We start from the raw sequence: 22,328 nt of genomic DNA, 5'->3' as shown, positions 1-22,328 counted from the left end.
TTTAAAGCAAGGTCAGTTTTGAAATATTTTTAAAGCATATTGACTTCGGAATCAAAAGCTGCTTCTTAAACCGCTAAAACCTCATATTTGTCCGTTTTTCGATATCACAACAATTGTCTTATTAAGGGCAAAAAAACCCTGCTTTTTTACTGACAAATATCTGGAAAAAAATTAATTTGCTTAATTTTCAAGAAATTTTTTCGAATTTAACGTTTCTGAACAAAGTGTTGCAAAACGGCTATTCTGATACCCATCTTAATTTATCTTGACGACATTGTTTTCATGATTTCACTAGTGATGATTTGATTTATACAAAAAAAGCAAAAATCTGGATGAATTTTCAAATTATAAAAAAAAATTCTTAATTTTTTTTTTTTAAATATACCAACGAAAACTAGACGGATATGAGCTCTAAAAAGTACAAAATACAAAATAGTTTGACCCTTACTTTTTAAGGAAAAAAATGGTTTCATAGGCAAAGCTGGGTTCCCAAGCTAGTCTATTATAAATTGAGTAAAATTTTCATTTTTGATTTATTCTTTCAAGTTGGAAACCCATTAGAATTAAAGGACCCATGGAAAAGTGTGGAGTTGGCATATTTCTAAATTTCATTTCATTTCTTTTTATATCTCAGACCCAGGGACCTACTAAAGGGACAGAAGACATTATTTCAACTGACCCTCCATTGATAGAGTGGCATGTCTGATTCAGGGCGGTACCTTTAGAAGTTATGTCTAATCAAGGATTAGATAGGAATGATTTTGTTTTTAAAACTTATTATTTTTTTGATTGCTTTTTCTTTACAAAAGAGACAGAAAGATAAATTACCAGAATTAATTAAATGTTAAGCTAGAAAAACAACTGTTACGTCAATATTATTGATCAGATTAGATTTATGAGTAATGTTGTTTCGGTAGAAGTAAATATTTCCATTTACTGTTTAGCGCCGATTGAAGGATTCATATCTCTAATTGGATGTAACAATCTCGCCTGTATCTTCCTAACTTAATCAGCCTGATCACACTGCCTCAAACTCTAATTATCCATTTATCTTAACTCACTCGATCCTTACATAACAAGAGTCTGTATTGAAATATCTTTATTTACAAAACATTATTTGACCAGACCGGTATGCCAGGTTACAAAACACTAAAAATAGAATTACAGAACTAATCATGGTAGCATAGTAAAATAGATAGTTAGCCGAATATTTATTATATGGATAATAAGATAGATAGAAAGATAGATGTTACCGCGATACTATTATTTCTATTGGTTAGGAGGGTCACTTCAAATTACAAAAGCAGTCTTTTTTTTTTGCAGTGCAACCCTCAGGGCCTGTAATTATGCTAAATTTTATACCTTTTTTTGTATTTTGCTTCTTTTTTAAAATATTTTTTTTCGGCGGCTGTATTTTGTAGGCGGGTGTATTTTGTCAGTGGATGTATTTTGTCGGCGGATGTATTTTGTAGGCGGGTGTATTTTATCGGCGGATGTATTTTGAATGAAAAAGTATGAACAGACACTTCTGTAAAGGAATTGAGTCTTTGCCACAAACTCAAATTTTCTAATACCTATATCTTTGCAACCCAATGCAAATAATCTAAGTTTGAAATGTCAAAGGTTTGCACCATCGGGTGGAAAAGATATATAGGGGCTAGAAAATTTGAGTAAATGAAATATACTTTGCCCTGGTTAACCAAGGATCACTGCAAACTAGACAAAATGAGAGAGTACGACTTTGTGGCCTCGCAGCTTCTCTAGCTTTGATTTTAAGCATATGCGTATTAGCAAAATAAATCATCTGAGCTGAAAACTTTAGAATGAGATATACTTAATCACGATCGCTTAATCTGAGTATCCAATGGACACACTTTTGATTTTCTTCTTAAACCGTTCTTTCTTGGACATTGTAGAGAAAAGTCAAAACCGTTTTTACGAAATTAGTCCCTCCCGTTTCTGTATATTATTCTTAAATGGCGCGCAAAATTTCAAATTTATCGGCTTCATATATGCGACTCTGATTGGTTGAATTTTATTAATTTTTCAGGATACAAGTACAAGATTAAGTTAAAAAGAGAGGATCAAGCATTAATCTCGATATCCACCAATTCTAAAGTTTACAGCTTTAGTTACATATTAAAAGTTAAACATCTAAAACATCTTTTTCTTCTCAATTGCTCTTCAATAACAAGATTTAAAATAAGATTTCAAACTTAAATATACCTCAGTTTGACGTGGGGTGACCTTGACAAAACCTCGAGAAAATTGAACTCACCAAAAACATTTTTTTTAAAAGTGCTCGATATAATACAAAATGTGTGAGATCAATTAAAGCCAGGAAAGAGTAAAATGTTTGCAACTACACCAAATTACGACTTTGTGGTCCGAGGTTCTTCTAGTTTTGATTGTATTAGAGAAGCAAATTCATTTGATTATATTTTAGAAATTCAAAAAATTAAAGAATTTATGATTTAAAAAATAGAAGATTACTTTTTTTGTTAATAGTTTCATACTTGGTGTCCGAAATTTCTAAATGATTTCGGAAGATCAATTTTAAGATCTATACGTTTGGATAATATGCATCAGTGTTCGTATAGTATCCTAATAGGATAAAAGTTTTCAATTTTGAAAATTCACATAATAGTTTCCTATGACCAGAATAGCTCATATATTGTTTTTGTCTAAATGGATTCCATGTCAGGTTGTGACATCCGTCTTGTGTTTACTTTTTCGCCCAAAGACAGTGTACTGCAGTACAAAAAATGCGTACGCTTCTTAAATAACTTTCCTTGCATTAGTAACTTGGATACCACAAACCAATTATGTAGAAAATATTTGTTGCAAAATAAATTTTCTTTTATTAATGATTGTTAACTTTTTCTGTTTAAAAATTTTATATATTTTTTTGTTTAATGTTTTATTTCAAAATAACATCGTAATATCTAACAGATACTAATAATACTGTATTTATAATATGATATAATATAATTTATATTTAACAAGGATACATTATACATTATAAATACACATATAATAATTATATTAAAGGGACTGTTAGAGTAAGTTTAAGTGACCCTTCATGCAAAGATGGCGTTGTCCGATACACAACGGTACCCTTAAAACATTTATCCGATCCTTCAATAATGTGAAATATATTTTCTCTTTTTAGGTTTAAAAGAGTTACATTTTAATAATTCCTTTATTGTTTCCTACAGTAGAAATGCGCAAGTCACTTTTTTAGGGAAACCACAATTAAAAATACTTTTGAATTATAAATATTGATATATAATTTATACTTTATCAGACATCGCTACTAAAAGTACCGTAGTACATTCATATTTTGATTATTATTGTTTAAAATAAATTTTATACTCTAATATTCTATTAATCCATATAGTTGTGCACCCTGTCAGAGACCTTTTTATACTAAACTTTAGTTTCTGTTTTATCCAATCAAAGGTTTACATTCTTTAAGGTTGCAAAGAAAAAGGGATTCAAACTATTTAAAGTTTGACACAAATAAATTTTTGGTGATTTAAAAAAAAATTTAAATTGGCAAATTTTCAGTTTACAAAGTGATTTTTCAACAACATTTTAAAAATATATGACTAGCACTATAACTGGGCAAATTGGCGACATAAACAAGATTTTTCTTTAAAGAGCCGTAAGCGTAATTTCAATCAAACCTTAATGCAAAGAAGGCATGAAGGTAGAGAGATCTATCTGTCTAAACATATCGAAACCTGCTTGAATTCCTCCGATTGCGACTGTTCGCTGTGTACAACTTCTTGCAAACAAAGTGTTTAGCAATCAGAATCGTTTCAGTAGATTAATAGAAATATGTCCGACATCCTTAATCAAAGGTTTAAAGAGTATCAGTGTGAATCGGGGGTGCTACTTTTTGAATGAAAGGTCACTTGAATTTACGCTTACAGGCATTTATATTTACAATTCTAATACTTAACAAGGATTGCTTAGGTTGTTTAGGTATCGTGAGTTACTAATAAAACAGAAGGTTTTACTGTGTACAATGTTTAAAACTGTTTGAAATAACAAAAAATACTAAGAATCTGAACACTGGTCTGGAAATTGGATTGATTGACAAAATCATGACTTGTTTGTTTTTTACTATCTATATTTAATAATATATTTTTAAAAATTTGCTAACTTTGAGAACAAAGCAATATATATCAATATACTGTATGATTTTTACAACAAATTAAGTAAATCTATATTACATAATTGAAACTTTTAAGGATTATACCAAGTTTTATAATAATATTTTAACACATTAAAAAAAAAACTATTTTTTATATTTCCTTTTCTACAAAAAGATGGGTTCTTCCGTTAAAAAAGAAGATTATACCGGTTTAAGAAATTTAATAACAGTTTGAAAACTGTTTAACTATTATTTTTAAAAGCCGTTATTTTCACTTTAATTACATTAAAAAAATTGCGAGGAACAGATGCTATGAAAATTATGCAGATACAAAACAAAAAGAAATAAAAAGGCTTTTTTCATACTACTAGTCCAGTATCACGGGCAGCCGTAGTACATTTGAATTTCAGGGCCGGGTCAACCTTTCCAGTTCCAGTTTGTACTGTATCGCACAGACATTAGGTAAATAAAGCAGACTCTCAATAGGATTAGCCGGTGCAACCAGGTTGACGCAGTCAGACATTAGGCTGAATTTACTTTTTCTAAAGAGTCAGAGGTGCGTGGATAGTATATATCTAATATATAATATAAAAGTTGCAATCAAGGGCGTATACAGGATTTTGTACAAGGGGAGTGTTAAGCATTTTTAAACTTTCAAGCCGGGGGGAGTGGGGAGGGGCAGGCACAGCCGCCATAGTCCAAATTCTATATTCGCCCCCGGTTGAATTATATACTTCTATTTTTCAAAACTACTTTTTAAATAATTTTTCAAAAATATTTTGAAACAAAAAATTTTCCCCAGAAAACAAATCTGCTGTATTTTTGTCCATGGAAAAATATTTAAAAAATTTACATTTTTGGAAAAATCACCAGTTAGATAAAAATGAGAGTTCTTTGGTAAGTGTCTTCAGTTGAGTTTGCTTAGACATTTATTCAAAGAGAATAGAATATATATTAGAGTGGAATTTAGAGAATCTTTCGGTATGCATTTTTTCAGTCCCTTTCAGCCTGAAAGGGGGTTCAAAGTGTACAGATCATGTAAATGTTCACAAATTTTATGCATTAGAGTACATTAATACAGTATGTTCCCTAGACTATTCATTTCAATTTAGAGTTTTTTTAACTGTTAAATAAACTTTACAATGAATTAGGTGCATAAAAACCATCATTTGATTTATAGTTATAACGGAAAATCATCGTTTGTAAAGTGGAAGGCATAGAGTCTATGTAAAATGATCATTGGTCAATTATAAAACCAGCCTATTTCATAATTTGGTTTTCTTTTAATATTAATTTTAGATTTTCTATAAAATGATATTCCAGGGCCGAACAGGTTATATAGCGCAAATATGTGAAGAACACCTGCAGTATGGAAACAGTACAACAAAATGGCCGTTTTACACTTTTTTCCAGTAAATTCCCCTCTAATATATATTCTATTCTCTTTGCATTTATTGTTTTCTTTTAGTTTTTAAATTAGCTTGTTGGATTGGACTGAACACCGAACAATGAATCATTTTAAATTAATTTCTATAAACAGTCAATAAATACGAAAAAGTGCAAACATAACAAAATCAATTTGTAGAAATGTTCTCTCTAAAATCGGTAAATACGATGAAGAAACAAAAGAATGGCATTAAAGATTCAAATTATAAGAATTTAACTGTCATAACTGTTATGAATTACTATATATTAAGTTTTTTATTTCTTATTGAAACAAAGATGATTTTAATTTTGCTTTTTAGAAGTTCTGTCTGCACATTCATTTGATATTAAATAAACTCTCTACAATCTACATTAACAGTTTTTATCTGATTTTCTTATTTTCACTTAATTTGATTTTATTCTCAAGAAGAAAGGATGTTTCACCAGGGTTGTATGTTTTTACTATTTAAAATTCTTAAGTTTAATATTGATGAAATTTCTTTTTGACTTTCATTAGCTAACCTTATGTAGCTAAAACCTTTTAATTTTAAAGTTTTAGAACTGGTAAGCTTTGTTAAAATGAACATTTCTAAGTTTCATTGAAACCTTGAGCACATTACTATTACTCTCACTAATACTGGGATGCTTGATTTGGTGTACCGTCCTGTTTTTCCCGTATGTATGTATGCTGTACATCTTGCTCTCGTTGCCTAAATATCGGTCTGATACTTCAAATGAACAGTTTTCATTGTAAGTTTAAATTAAACTTTTGTTGTGTGAATAGTTGGTCTAGTACTAGTTGGAGCTGTGGACAAGGTTCTTGTTAAGTCACACATTAATGATCTCTAAAAAAAATATTATTTTTTAAAAATAATGCCCTAATGCGTTATACAGGTTTACCCACAAAGTGTGAGGCATCAGAGACGACTGTCGGAATATAAACTGCCTGTTTGCATATATTTAGAACTCCTTGAAAATGCAAATATTTTTGGCACAATTTTTAAAAATGCCGTTAAAGGACTATATTCATGGCTAAATACTTATTTTAACTTTAGAAACGTCTTATTAAATGAGATTCAGGTCGTCTTTACAGTGTTATTCTTTGTGGGTATAAGCCTTGTAAATTAAAGAGTGACACATATTTCAAGGCTTAGTTTCATTTGCCATAATACTTTTGCCATAAATACTTTTACCATAATTACATTTGCCATAAGTAACAATTGCCATAAATTACACTTGCCATAAGTTACACTTGCCATAATGGTTACACTTGCCATAATTACACTTGCTATAATTACACTTGCCATAATTAAAATTTGGTTAGATATTTATTTTTTAATTACAAATTAAATATAAATTACAATCTAATTCAAAGACAGTTCGAATTCGGGTTCGAATTGTAACCTAGCACATTTTAGCCGAACATTTCCAATAATTTACTTCTGTAGACAAGGCATTGTCTACATAGGTGTAGTTGTTGTTTTCTCGAACTATTGGTTTACCCTTACTTGTGGTCTCAACGGTCCTCGATTGTGAGAAAATATGGAGCTGAACTTTTGTCAACTAGTCTGCTAAAAACAATGAGAAAACTAAAGTTGAGAATTTTCATGGTAAAATTTCCCGCATTTGCAATAAAAAAAGAGAGATTTATATCTTTTGAAAAATTAGAAAATTATGACAAAAGAAATTATGGCAAGTGTAATTATGGCAAGTGTAACCATTATGGCAAGTGTAACTTATGGCAAGTGTGACTTATGGCAAGCGTAACTTATGGCAAATGTTACTTATGGCAAAGATATTATGGCAAGTGTAATTATGGCAAAGATACTATGGCAAATGAAACTGAGCCATATTTCAATATGCGTAAAACAGTTTATTTACAAAAGAACATGAAAATGAAGCTTTTATGTGAACAAAAACTTTAAACTATGAATTATCACATAATCTAAGTTTAAAAAAAGTGTTCACCATAAGGTTGGAAAGATATAAATGGGTTTACGCAAATTTAAAGTTGTGGCAAAAACTCAATTCCTCAAACTAATTTAATATTTCTATAATTTCATTCTCTAGATAAATTCATTGTTAATGATAAAAAAATGCGCAAATTCAATAATACAGTAAGAATGGCAAGAACACTGCGGATGAAATGTCGCCTTTGTTTTTCCCTCCAATAAACATGGGAATTAAGTGACGACTTTAAATATCGTCTTATACAGTGATAACCAGAAAACTCTGAAATAGAAAGACGACTTTAAACTCAAGTTATAAGGACTTAACCCTATCTCTGCTGGGGTACTTGAAAACCAGGATAAGCTGGGGGGGGGGTCAGTTTGACCCCCCCTCTAAATCCCATGTTTGATGTCCAAATATGACAAATGATACATCATTAGAAAGCTCTTGTGCTCTACTCTGCAAAAAATTTGCAAATTTGCAAAAATTGAATTTTTTATCGCAAAATCCAGTTATATAGTAAAAATGTTTGCAAAAAAAAATTTGTCCAAAAAATGAAAAATTATACATTTTTGAAAAGCCCTTGACCATGCCATTTCAAATATGCAAAAAAATTTTAAAAATTTTAAATAACCTGTTTTTTAATCAAGAAAAACTAAAAATGTGCAAACTTACTTTGACAGATTGTTTGCAAAAACTTTGAAATTTCTTTTGCAAAACTTGTGCAATTCCTTTTTCTTATGTCGAAGGCTTTCCAAAAAGCTAAATTTTATCAAAATCTGACAAGTGGAAATGGGTCAAAACAAAGATTTAGTTTGTTACAGGAAAAATCAGTCATTCAGGCAGTGTGCCTGAGAACTCAGGCAGTTAGTATTAAAGCCCGGTTTTAGACCTAAAAGGAGGGCTTTGGGTATGTAGGAAAAGTCAGAAAATTTCAACAGCCTCAGACCAATACTTTTTGAGTTATGTAAGGAATAGGGTTTAACAAGTTCAATGAACATTATACACAGCAACTTTACAGTGTAAATAGACCCTTTTCTCTTAAATAGTGCTTTTCTAAGTTACTAGTAATTGAATATTTGCTTTGTAACAACATCAAAACGCTTAAGTTGTGTTATAATGTCGTCTTTCTATTCTATTGTTTTCAGGTTATCACTGTATCCATGTGTCATTTTTTCATGAACACAATTATTTCAATTTTCCAGTTTACACATCTTATTTCGAAAACGCCTGGTCTTGAGATTTTCAAAACGTTGTCTACCATTTTTGTATCTTTGAAATTGGCAGAGATATTGCAAAACTTAACAAATTTCAATTCATTTGATAAATCAAAATTGTCTAGAATATCTGATATCTTCCTCAATTTTAAGACAAAAAAGAGCCAAACCACTTTATGAAAAGCTCTTCAGACGTACAACCATGTTTTTACACTTTCTTTGCCATGCCTTAAATATCAGAAATCAAAGACGACTTTAATGTCGTATCTCAATTCCCATTTTTTGGGACACCCTGTATTTCAGAAATGTGGTTGTGTACTTTTAAATTTTCAAAATTATTTCAACTGGATGTTCGGGGACCAAGTTTAATGGATTTGAACTGCCTACCGCCGGTTCAAATTTGAATCAACGATTCCTTAATCTTTAACTTTATATTGGTGGTTCAAAATTGAACCGTCAGTATGTAGTTCAGTAACACGTAGCTCTAATTCATTAAATTTGGTCTAAGAATAAATAACAGAAATGTCAGATTTGCAAAATATATGAACTTTTAAAATTGAAATATTTTGCCGGTAATTATTATTTGTTGAAAATGCACCAATTTAAACACGAAAATCCGCGAAAATTTGAGAACCATTTAAATAGAGATGCTCAGAGCAACAGGGAAAAGCTGCAATTGTTTAAAGGAAGGGGGGGGGACGACGCACGCAAAAAATTAAAAAATGGACAGAAATATTAATATTTTCGGTGTCCACTGTAAAAATATGAGGGAAAAAAACCTCTACCTGAGTTAGCCCCTCGGAGTTAGATCTGTCTCTTTGGTGTGCAGGACTATTAAACTAAATAGAATATAATGGATAAAAAAAAAACTTTCAAAATAGAAAAAATTATTTATTTCCATAAAATTTATTGTGATTTGATTTTATTGGGAGTGATCGCGAAAAATTGAAGGGGGTTAGGCTTACGGCGAAAAATATAATATGATTGCTTATAATCTTACTTCTATATGTTTCGTCTATAAGGAGAATATTGCTAAAAACGACTTATATTGAAGAACGTAGGGTCCACACAAATTCAGAAATATGCAATATATGACTTGAAACGTAAAATAATTTATTCAATTTCAAACAAATCATCCAGATAATACAACGTCCTAAGTCATCGATGTTTTTTCCACGCATTCGTCTTTAGTTAATATTTCATAATATTTGTTATTTCTTTTATTAATACAATGAACTTAAAACGACTTTCTTCCGCTAGGCGTCTCTGCCACATGTGATCATTAAAAGCATCGAGAGCAGAGACGTCTGGCGGCCAACTATTTCAGAGTTTTAAGTGCATTGTATACAAAACGAATAAAAATATTGTGAAATATTTACTATGTGCGAATGCGTCGAAAAATAATCGATGACGATAGGTTGTAATATCTGAATGATTTGTTTAAATTGCAACTTTGTGAAATTTATGAACACTACATTCTTTCGTATAGGTCGTTTTTAACAATTTGCTCTTTATAATCGTAATTAGATAGAAGTAAGTAGATGGTAGTATACTTACAAGCATCTATTTATATATATAGAAGTTGACAGATGAACTCCTGTATACGCCCCTGGTAGTATATACTTACATGCTTGTATGTATATATATAGAAGTTGACAGATGAACTGAAAACAGTGAGAAGATGAGATAAGCAGGTTGTATATTCAACCCAGGCTGGCCAATCTGCACTCTGCAATTAAAAATATGTATTTTTAAAATGTTGTTAATAATTTAAATTTTAAACTAAAATAATACGGTAAAACTGTGCTTATAACTAAAAAATAGTTAAAATCGGAATTTACGGCCAAGCGGGTAAACGGCGCGACACTAAATATGAGAGCGCCCAGAGGCCGTTCCTTCCATAAACTACATTGGTCGACATTTATCTATCAAATAAGAATTTAGCAAGCGACATCTAGCGGCCAACATATCGTCCCCCAAAGTACGTGAACTACACGACCAATATCTATAAAGAGAACGGGCTCTGGGCAGCGTACATTGAACATAAACCTGTGTCATGTACGGTAAAGTACAGTTTGTACTGCAGTAAAAACTGTAAAAAATGTAAAAATGAAAGATACCTTATCTTCTTCTTTCTTCTGGGATTCCTTGAGTTCCCAAAGGTTAGGAATCCAGCGGATAGCATGGCAGATAATAAAAACTAAATAAATCATATTTAAAGGGACTGTGCAGCGGATAGGATGGCAGATAATAAACACTAAATAAATCATTTTTAATGGGACTGTAAAGCGCATAGCATGGCAGATAATAAACACTAAATAAATCATATTTAAAGGGACTGTACAGCGGATACCATGGCAGATAATAAATACTAGATAAAACTAAATAAATCATACTTAAAGGGACTGTAAGCGCGTAACCTCAAGAAATCCTTCATACAAAAATGGCAATGCCCGATTCACAACAGTACCATTAAAAGCTTTGTTTGGTCAAATATGAATCAGATATCAACGTTAATAATTTCATAAAACTAATAAAACTGAGCATTTTCAATTGTGGTTTCTCAACAATAGTTACTTGCGCAAACATATAGAATATCAGAAAAAAACAGGTTTAAAAATGTTTCAACCTAGAAAAACATTATTGATAAGACAATGGAATCGAGGGTATCATTGTAAATCGGACATTGCATAGGGGGTCACTTAAAGGGTCTGTTCAAGATTTAGAAAGATATAGAAAGCTAGTGTGGTGTAAAGTTCGTGAAAAAATATAGTTCGATATTGCGATTTATGGGTCGTGAAAAATATGGAAAGATATCAGTGTTATCAATCATGAAAAGATGTAGACAGATTTTCTGGTTTATCGGTCGTGAAAAGATATGTAAAGATATCTGGGTTTATCCGTGAAAAGATGTGGACGATATCTAAGTACATTTATCATGATTTATATTTAAGTATTTTGGTCAAGCAGAGGGTGACACAAGAAAATTGGCAATATAAAAAATATAAAATATAAAAAGCAAAACTAATTTGAAAAACTTCCGTTCTACATAGAGTTGGTTTTAAAGAGACCCAAATGTAATGCCAAAAGAGGCTGTGTAGACATAATTTGAAGGTACCTTGATTTGATAAATAACGTGGAAGATAACAAATGCATGCATACTTGATCAGAACCAATGTGAATTGGACATGCCATTTCGTTTATAGGTGAGACACTTAAAATTCAGTTTACAGTCACTTTTTATATGCTTTTTAGGGATCTTTTTACAGACACCCTTGTACAATATATGTACTGTACGAGGGATGGGTACAGGGCTACTATGTAAGCCCCGCAAAATTGTTTCAAAGTCTACATGTTGGCATATGAGTATTTAAAATGACCTGACGCTACCCTTAAACGTTAGAATAGATATTATAGAAGTATCAAATAACATTTTTTAAAGAAAATATTTAATCTTTAAATAGCGCCAGGTCATTTTAAATACCCATCTGCGAATCCAGAGACTTGAAGACCATTTCGCGGGGCTCATGGCGTCCATGCAGCCCTCCCTCATTGTACCTGCTACTATAGCAAGAGATACTTGAGCCAGCTTAATCTCTTTATGATGAATATATCCATCTGAAGAACTCTGGACCCCTCCTCTCATCTTCTTTAGCTAAATAAACATATTCGAATATATATTTTTATCACAATTATTATTGATATTGATCATTTTTATAAACAAAAATTGTAGAATTCAAACGAAGAAAATGCAGGGTGCTTCGCGAAATTTGACAGTAGAAAGACGACTTAAAGTTGCCTTAGATCTTCGAAATTATTCGCGGCATTTGTACGTCAACCTACTTTTATCTAAAACAATAACAACTAAATTCCCTTAGTCATGGCTTTTCCATGCGGGGTTCAGTCTTTTTTTGTGCTTTCAATCTGGAAAAAATTAATTATATTCTTTCTGATTAAATAAAACCAAAATTGTCGAAATCTGAAAAAATTCTTTGTATCTCTGGTAATATAAAAGCAACAAAAAAATAGGCAGACCATATTTTGGACATGCCAGGGCCCAGGATAGGGTCCCTTGAAATTACGTAATTTTTCCGACCCTTCTAAAATGGTATAAATATAAGCAAGGAATTTATAACACTCCACAGCCAGCACTTTATAATTGTCTACGTCGTAGCCATTTGCTTTAATTTGTTAACTTCCCTTGAAATAATTGAATAGTATAATACAAATTTTAAACATCAGATTAACATTAACATTTACAGGAGGATTGATTAGTTTTTTTGCCAAAATACATTTTGTTTTGCCAGGGTTCGTGACTTTCCTAATGAGTTCTTTTAATCAAAAAGTCTCAAATAATCTCGAAAAAAATAAGATTTTGCCTCAAATAAACTTAATACTCCTCACTTCAACCAGCAGGGTTATAAATAGTTATTTACTGCAAGGATTTCAAATATTCCTAATGTGCTTTAATATTAAAGAAAGAAAAATGAGATGAAGGATTATGATCTAANAAGTTATAGTTTTAAAAATAACACCTTGTTTATATTTTTACCTGTCTGTATACTATGATATTGAGAACAGTAAGTAGAAGAAGGGGGATTATACCATGAACCAACAAGTTCAAAATAATCAAGTAAATCTAAAAAAATACAATATCAAGTAAACTTTCAAATTGTTCTCAATATAATGACATTTCTTTCATCAAGGACATAAAGCATAAATTCAAGTGACCCTCCATGCAAAGAAGTTAATCCCCAAATTACAAAGGTTTTCTCGAAAATTGGCTTTAGTTCGGGCTCTGTAAAAATAAATTTACTTATCCAGCCCAAGGATAGACATTTTCAATCAGATAAAGGTGTAACGGACCTGTTATTCTTTAAATGGAGGTTTCATTGATTAATAACAATACAGTTATAACAATAGATGTCGTCTTTTCAATATTAAGGGGGTTTACGTTCACAAAAACCATAGCAGAAGTCCAAAGGAGTTACGCGCATGCTCTCTCTGTCTTGCCATTCAACGCAGCATGCGGGTAATTATTTTGGGCTTCTGCCTCAGGATTATTGTGAACGAGATACCCCTAAATCTTGAAAAGACGACATCTAGTGTTCTAACTGTATTGTTGTTAATCTATGGAAGGTTCCCCTGAAATTAAAAAGAATGTAGAAAAATAGTTTTTATCCTACGTACTAAACAAAGAAAATATAGTTGAACTATATTCATAACCGCCCTCTGACATATTTTTTCTAGATCTTTCATATCAAACTACTTATACTATCTGTAAAAATAATTTGGATTCATAGTTTTGCCAAGATACAATTATCATGGGTGAAAATAATATAGTTATTTCTTCTTTCTTATTTTCCATTGCATATTTATATGATGCATTGTATGTTTCCATAAGAATTGATTAAATATATCCAGTCAAAGAAAGTGTACCCATATTGGTAGACATTATTATTGTAGAGAAATATGTGTTTATGAAGTGTGAGTCAAAACGGTGAAAAGCGAAATCTTGCATATATTATAACAATTTGTTTTTGGTTTTTCTCACTTTTGACGAATATCTATGAACTATTTTAATTTTTGTATAAGTATTCTGATAACTAGTCTCTTTAAATAAACCCCGAAACTATTTTTTACTCATAAATTAGATGAGTAGAATTTGAAATCATTAATCTATAAGTAGAAAAAAAATGCGGGAATATATAATTTCTATCACACCTGTCACTCTATGAATATTTACCTATTATTCTAATTTACCTTTTTTTAAAGAATCATATTATAAAAGGAATTTAGATATAATTTAATAAAATTGTGGATTTTCTTAATTTATGAACGGTTAAAACTAATTCCCGAAAGTTGATCAACATTTATATAATAAAAGACTTAAAAAGCAACATATAACATCTAAAATATCTGAACGTCACATGACAAATTGATATTTATTTAGAAAATAAATCAACGCTTCCTGTGACTGACAAGAAAAATTAGCAATACAAATCTACATTTTTTCTCTCATATAAAATTACTACAGACGAAGAATTATTTTAATATTTTTGAATGATAGTTGTACAAAGAATATTTACCTAGCTTAAAAGTTTTCTTTATTTTTTTTGCTTGTAAGCACAAATCTAGACCATATTTTAAAAGATTTATATATTCTAAGATATCAATTATATGGGATTGCTTAGCTTTGATATATTTATAAAAGACGACATTACTGTTTGTCTATCTTACAATACAAAGCAGGCAGTTTCACTTAAACTCCGCACCTCTACAGAGGTGTGGAGACGGTTTCCAAGATGAATTTATCAATATAAAAAAGTTATGTGATGTTTGACAAGTGTTTAGTGTGAATGAGAAGGTTGAAAATAAACATCTATAAAGAAAACTTGCTCATTATATTCACAAGTCTACCCATCGACAAAACTTGTTGTCTGGGTCTTATTGAAAGGAAAACTGAAACTGATTCCTTGCAATACAGGGATTTAGTCCAATATCTGTGTATATTGCATATAGTATATGGGACTTAATCTTATATCTGTGTATATTGCATATATAATATGGGACTTAATCTAATATCTGTGTATATTGCATATAATATAAAGGACTTAATCTAATATCTCTATATATTGCATATAATATATGGGACTTAATCTAATATCTGTGTATAATGCATATATTATATGGGACTTAATCTAATATCTGTGTATATATTGCATATATTATATGGGACTTAATCTAATATCTGTGTATATATTGCATATATTATATGGGACTTAATCAAATATCTGTGTATATATTGTATATATTATATGGGACTTAATCTAATATCTGTGTATATTGCATATAATATATGGGACTTAATCTAATATCTGTGACTTGTTTTCCTGGTAATTAGGGTAAAGCAATCAAGGAAATGTCCACTTTTTCTCTAAAAATTTGCAGTCAGATTTTGCACTGCAAATTTTATGACCCGGGTGTGAAAGTATCAAAGGCCACACTTTTGCAAATCTAAAAGCTTTTTATTTTTCACACCCATTCTGATTATACATTCGTAGCTTGATTTGCGCTTCAACCCATATTCAGTAGATATGGGCATCATATCATATCAGTAGAGGTTAGCATCGTTTTGAGAATAAGCTCAATTTTTCATGAACAAAGGTTTTATTCAGAAAAAAAAACAATTGACGAACGACATAAATTGTTTAGAAAAATGACAAAACAATTATTTTTTAAAACAAAGGAAAAAATCATATGAACGCTCTTGATCATTCATTTACGAGCAATATTTTCGAGCAAACTTTTTAAAAACAAGTTTTTATCAAACAAACGATTTTTAGAATTTTATTTGAAAAAAATATTGCTTTTTTTAATGAACGAGCGATTTTATTGAACAAACAATTTTTTAACGAACGCTTTCGCGAAACGAACTATTCTAATAACGATCGTTCAGTGAAAAAAAACTAACAAAATTAACAGTAATTTTGAGAACGAATGAAATCAATTTCTTTTTTAAGGATTGAAAAAATAAGTCGTTCACAAACAATGAACGAACGAACTGAAAAAAACGCCTAACACGCCCATCTCTAATATTCTACATTGGGAGATATGGGGGTTGGAATCCTCTCCACATATTTTTTTATCTAAATAAAAAACAGGAGGTTGTTTGATTTCCCCCCCCCCCCTCTCATACACAACAGTAATTAAGTTAATAACAGACAAGTTTTGCTCTGTTCAATTTGTAACTTTGAAACTAGCCTTTAAACCTACCGCGGAATCTGATTCAAATTTTTCTATTGGATGAAAAATAATAAGCGAATGTGACCAAAAATTCCAAACTAACGTCAATCACACATTAGATTTAAAGCTTTTTTGTACTCAATCATAATTCCTCGTTTTTAACAGAACACAAATGTTGATGAGTAAACTCGACTACTGATATCCAACAAAATAATTTGCTTTCTTATACAATTGTTTGTTAAATCAAAACTATGAAAGAACTCCACTTCTGTCTAATTTTCAGTTTTTAAAATTATCATTATTTTCTTTTTTCCTTATATTTTTAAAAATATTTTTTTTTTCATTTATTTTCTTATTATTTTCTTATATTTGATTCTGTTCCGTAATGATTAATTTGTATTAGGATTCCCAAGAGACCCTCTGGACTAAGGAACTTTAATATATTATCTTTACTCTCAGCACTATCGATCTTACTATATATATATAAATATATGAATATTATGTTCAGTACTATTCTTATTTTTTTTCGAAATTTTCGCATTTTTTCCCGCAAAATTTTGGCCTTTTATTTATCGTGAAACTTTCACGTTTTACGCAAAATGTTCGTATTTTTAGTGAAAATTTGGCATTTCATATTTTGCAAAAAAAATTTTTCGCTATTTTGCATAACCTCAATACCTTAGACTAAACATGAGAAACATACATTTTAAGAGACTTGATTTAATTCTTATTTTACAATACAATTATAATAAAAAATATTTTACCTTTACATAATTTTCATTTTCTCTGAGAGGTGTGGCTTGGATTACAGTTATCTAAAACATTTTTTGCTTTAAAATTTATATTATTGTAATATTCGTGAAAGCTGTGTGCCTAAAGGTTTATAAGTATAAGATTACTAAATATTTCAAAAATAGTTAATTGATCTAAAAATATCATTTACAATCATTTACCAAATTGACCTAATTTACCAAAATCTACTTACCGTAAGATTGTAAGGTTCTCCTGCTGGGCCATCTACCAATGTTGTATTTTCTACAGCAACATGCTCATAGAACTTTGGTATATTGTAGAGAACTAAAATATATAGAACTTTGGTATATTGTAGAGAACTAAAATATATAGAACTTTGGTATATTGTAGAGAACTAAAATATATAGAACTTATTATTTGCACACAAAGATTTGCATATTAACATGTATATACTACTTAATAATCGTGTAATTCAAATTTGATATTATTCTTTTTTTGTTATATTTACCTGAAAACATAGATATGGGTATAATGTAGTAGGTGGCCGACCAGGAGTGGGACAACTGCAAGAAAAATAATAATTTCATCACTTCTATTTATTTTTCAAAATTATTTTGCTTATTATATAGCTAACTATAACATTCCCCCAAATAAAATTTGGTGTTAATCGGTGTTAACTAAAGATAATATATATATAGATATGCAGGCAGGTATAAATTTTGAGGTCTTGAGAAAAGGTGCAAACAGCACCATCTCTGTCGTACGCATGGCATTTTATACTCTGGATTGTTGCTAATTTATCACTTTGTTTATGCGTGATAACACTAAATGCGTATTATAGTATCAACAATTTATACTGCATATTGTACTTAATGAAACAAATTAATCAATGCAAATAAAACTGAGGTAGGAATTTGACTAGACAAAGTTTAAATGTGCAAGTTGTACTGAATGGCATACGTAAATTAACGCAATTTAAATAAAAATTATGACTAAAAAGTACATCGAATCTAGGACAAAGTCCTAATAGCGGACAGGATCCGGTCGAACAATACATCCCATTCAACACTACTATGGTCGGTTGCTCCTGGCTCTTCATGGCTCACAACTGGCTCATCACCCCCTTAACCCCAAAAACTCAAAAAACTCCATTACTTTCCTAAATATGTTGCAATTTATTTGCCTTGTTTACTAGAATTCATGAATAAAAAACAGTAATTTTAATAATTCTTTAAACCATCAACCCCAACATCTTAATTGCATATTTTGGTACCAATTAAAAAATCTAATTTTATTTAAATATCTCATAAAAACCGTTTGATTAAATAGATATCACTTATTTAACAAATAAAAAATAATTTCCAAAGGTTTGTTAATATTTCTGTTTGTCTACTATATCTTTACTAAGTACAACTGATCATAACATAAACAAAACGCGTACTGTATGTTTGTGTTAACTTGAAATTTAATTTTATTGGTCAAACAGGTCCAGATAGCAACACTTGAACTATACAGGATGCAATACGCGTACTGTATGTTTATATAACACAAATGCGTATTTCCTACAGATGGCAGCAAGGGGAGAAAGGAATATAGAAAGTAATCAATTTGCTATAGATGTCTCTCCTTGCACCTTCTCTCAGAGGTTCAAAAATTAGTTGTCTGCTACAAGCAATTTAGGAAGGAGGTTTCTACCTGCCTGCATATCTATATATATATTATCTTTGGTGTTAACTATCTAACTAATAAAGTAAAAACATCGTACAAAAAAATGCTACATCGTATATGAAAAAATGAGCAAAGTGCTCTCTATGCTGTACATATCGCTTGATCTGATCGACTTGACGCGTTATTTGTTTTGAAGTCCATTGAACCACATAGAAATAGCTTTAAAGAGCAAATGTCTAACTGAGATTGTCAATGAATGAAAGATTACCTTAAAGAATGGATGGCAAACTGTTGTGTATCTTTCAATAGCTATTGCCAATGTGAGGTAGATTGATCCTAAAAATAACGTTTATCTATATATAAATTTGGCTTGTCTGTCTGTTTTGGTGTTTGGGTGTCTGTTTGTTTGTTCCAATAAACGTCCACATGGCTGAACCGATCGACCCGAATTTTGTGTGGGACATCACGTGACCACAGGGAAGGTTTATGAATGATAGAAATTAAAAAAAAATGTGTTTTAATGGTTTTTAATTTTGTAAAAAAAATTTAAAATTCTTGAGAATCCGCGAATTTTTTTTTAAAAATCCGCAAAATTTTTTTCTTCTTTGTTTTTAACTGTGAATAAAAAGAACATGTTCACAATTTAAATAGAAGCCTAGTAATAAATATAAAATAATTATAAATCATTTATTCTTTCAGATTCATTAATTTTAGTTACAGTTGAACACATTATAACAATTTCAAGTTTTTGCAATATACCCTGTAGAGTTAGTAGATAACCGTGACACCCAGTAGTTTTTAAATTTAGTGGAAGCGACCCTGTAGTTTTTTTTTTAATCTGAGGATGATACCCTGTAGTTCTATAATTCAGAGGATAACACTAGATTTATTGACTGGAAAACCTTAGGTTGGCTCAATCCCAAAACCATTAATTAGTGAGCCAACCATAACGGGGCAATAAAAATTGAGCTCAATATTGTCTAGCCAAAGAACATTAAGATAAATACTTTAAACTTTGCCAAGCAGAAACATTTGGCTTTAAATGGGGAAAGCAGTTTATATAAATTTAACTCTATCCTCCTGGATAATCCATTTTTCGTCAAATTTAAGTTTCCCCCCCTTCATTTTGCATTTATATCTGAAGTCGAATTATGCACACCGAAAAGTGAAAAGTATATGTTTGACATTTTCTGTAAATGACAGATGTTTATGTTTGTCTCGTGCAAAATCAAAAGTTTAAATGATAAAATTTCAAAATTTAAATCTTGAAGTCAAAAGCTAAGATTTAAAAGGGGTTATTCACGTAATGTGAAGAGTTGTGACACTTTATAAACCAACCGATTGTTTGGATCGGTTTTTTTAAAGAATCTAATAAACAACATTGTTTTGTGTTAAAAAGTGCTTGTAGAACTTGTAAAGTAACTTACATAAATGGATAAAACATTTTTCTCTCAAATGCCTTTTTAACCTTCAAAAGTAGTCTTAATATTAATAAATGTGCTCAGTCTCTGGATTTTCAAATTAATACATTTTTTTAAATAATTCAATTTTTAAGTTTTAAACGACAGAAAAGAGTAAATTGCGCATTTTCATTGATGGAATTGAGGATCTTAAAAAATAAATGACGAAAAACATGTTTTTTTTGTTGTTGAAAATTTTAAGAAAATTGACCGACTACATTTTGATTACATTTTGAAGGTTAAAATGGCATTTTAGAGTAAAATTATAAAACTAAGCCAGCACAATTTAAGATTTTTAGACCAATACTGTAGTTCTTCCGAGTTCTCCAGTCAAAACTTAAAGGGACTTTAATCGTATTTTCTTAAAGGAAGTGTTCGCGAAAAATGAAAGGGGTTATAGGCTTAATCCTATAAAAAAGCGCTTTTGATCGCTTCTAATCTTACTTCTATCTGTTGCGTCTGTTAGGAGAAAATTGTTAAAAATGACTAATACCGAAGAACGTAATATGGTTAATATTTCATAATATTTTTGATTTTGTGTTTTTTAAAATAATTTTCGCTGGCACTGGATTTTCTAACATTCCTGGAAAATATGAAAATATCGTCTTCATTATCAAAAATCCTCGAAACAGGAATAAATGTTTTCAAAAGTAACTCTCAGATCATGAAAAATGCAAAATATTACGAACCATACGCATAATTTTAATAACATTATAGGTTCATGCATTAAAGGGAGTGTACGCGAAAAATTAAAGGGGGTATAGGCTTAATGCGATAATAAAGCGCTTTTGATCGCTATTAATCTTACTTCTATCTGTTGCGTCTATAAGGAGAAAATTGTTAAAAACGACTCATACCGAAGAACATAGTGTCCAACAAATTCGGAAAGATGCAACATTCAACTCGGATCGTAAACAAAACAATTTAATTCCAAACAAATCATTCAGATATTACTAACAATAGTCATCGATTATTTTTTGAGGCATTCGTAAATAGTTGATATTTCATAATAATTCTTTTTGAGTAGTTTAAATTAAGTCATTAAAGCATTAAATCCTTTACAAATATTGCCTGGTTTTTATGTTGAGTGGCTACACCGATGTTTTAAAGTCTTAAACGTCAGGCTTTCTAGTACTGATTTTTTAGTATTTATCTTATGTTAGATATTAGATACTTTCATCAAATAATCTAAATATATCAAATGTGTATACCATCAGGGTTCAAAGATAAAGATATTTAGCCAATTTGAGTTTGTGGTTAAGACTGAATTCCTTTAAAGGTAAAAAGTGGGTAAACAAAAGTAAAGCAGATTTGAATCCTTTTAATTTCCACTGAAAAGTTAAATATAAGAATCCCTTCGTTATAATCATATTTCGACAAGTCTAAAAAACAGTCTAAAACAGTGTTTTTTAGCAGAAGAGCATCTGAAATCTTTAACCATTTTCCGACTGAAAGGGGGTTACCGTTACCCCCCCCCCCTTGTTTTTTTTTGTGATAATGGTCTGTAATGTAATGGTCTTAGGCTGTTCAAATTTTTGACTTTTCAACCTTGTGGATGCCGCTCATTTTATACCTACTGCCTGAGTCTACTGCCTGAATACCTCATTTTAGCTTTACCAGACTAAATCTAAATTTAGACCTACTTTCAGTCACTGGATTTCAACATTTTATAGCTCTTTGGAAGGCCTACACCACAAAGAGGCAGATTGCACAACTTGTGCAAAGAAATTTTTCGTAGATTTTTGCACAGACGCCCTTAAAGGGAATTTGCACAATTTTAGTTTTTCTTAAACAGGCCTTTAGGTTTTAAAAATTTTGCTAATATTTTTGCATATCGGAATTTGCTGGGTCACAGTCTTTTCAAAATGTATAATTTATCATGGTCAGGTTTGCCCACATTTTGGTTTTGCACATTTACCTCGATTTTGCAATAAATATTAAAATTTT

The 22,328-nt window shown here is 30.4% G+C and overlaps 1 protein-coding gene across 1 annotated transcript; it reads right to left on the bottom strand.

The window, feature by feature from the left end:
• Positions 1-6,203: 6,203 nt before the first annotated feature.
• Positions 6,204-21,987, bottom strand: LOC111701424 (FMRFamide receptor). Its single transcript, XM_023472706.1, has 11 exons — positions 21,975-21,987; positions 19,190-19,257; positions 17,762-17,816; positions 17,486-17,577; positions 17,265-17,315; positions 13,307-13,393; positions 12,313-12,409; positions 10,875-10,954; positions 10,382-10,483; positions 9,540-9,593; positions 6,204-6,432 (listed from the first exon to the last, which is right to left on the bottom strand). The coding sequence occupies exons 1-11, from the start codon at positions 21,985-21,987 to the stop codon at positions 6,349-6,351; spliced, it is 783 nt and encodes a 260-aa protein (XP_023328474.1). The 3' UTR covers positions 6,204-6,348.
• Between the last annotated feature and the right edge of the window lie 341 nt (positions 21,988-22,328).

Source organism: Eurytemora carolleeae, unplaced genomic scaffold, assembly GCF_000591075.1.
Source record: "Eurytemora carolleeae unplaced genomic scaffold, Eaff_2.0 scaffold457, whole genome shotgun sequence".
Lineage (NCBI taxonomy): Eukaryota > Metazoa > Arthropoda > Copepoda > Calanoida > Temoridae > Eurytemora > Eurytemora carolleeae.
This window is presented reverse-complemented; position numbering and strand designations above follow the sequence as displayed.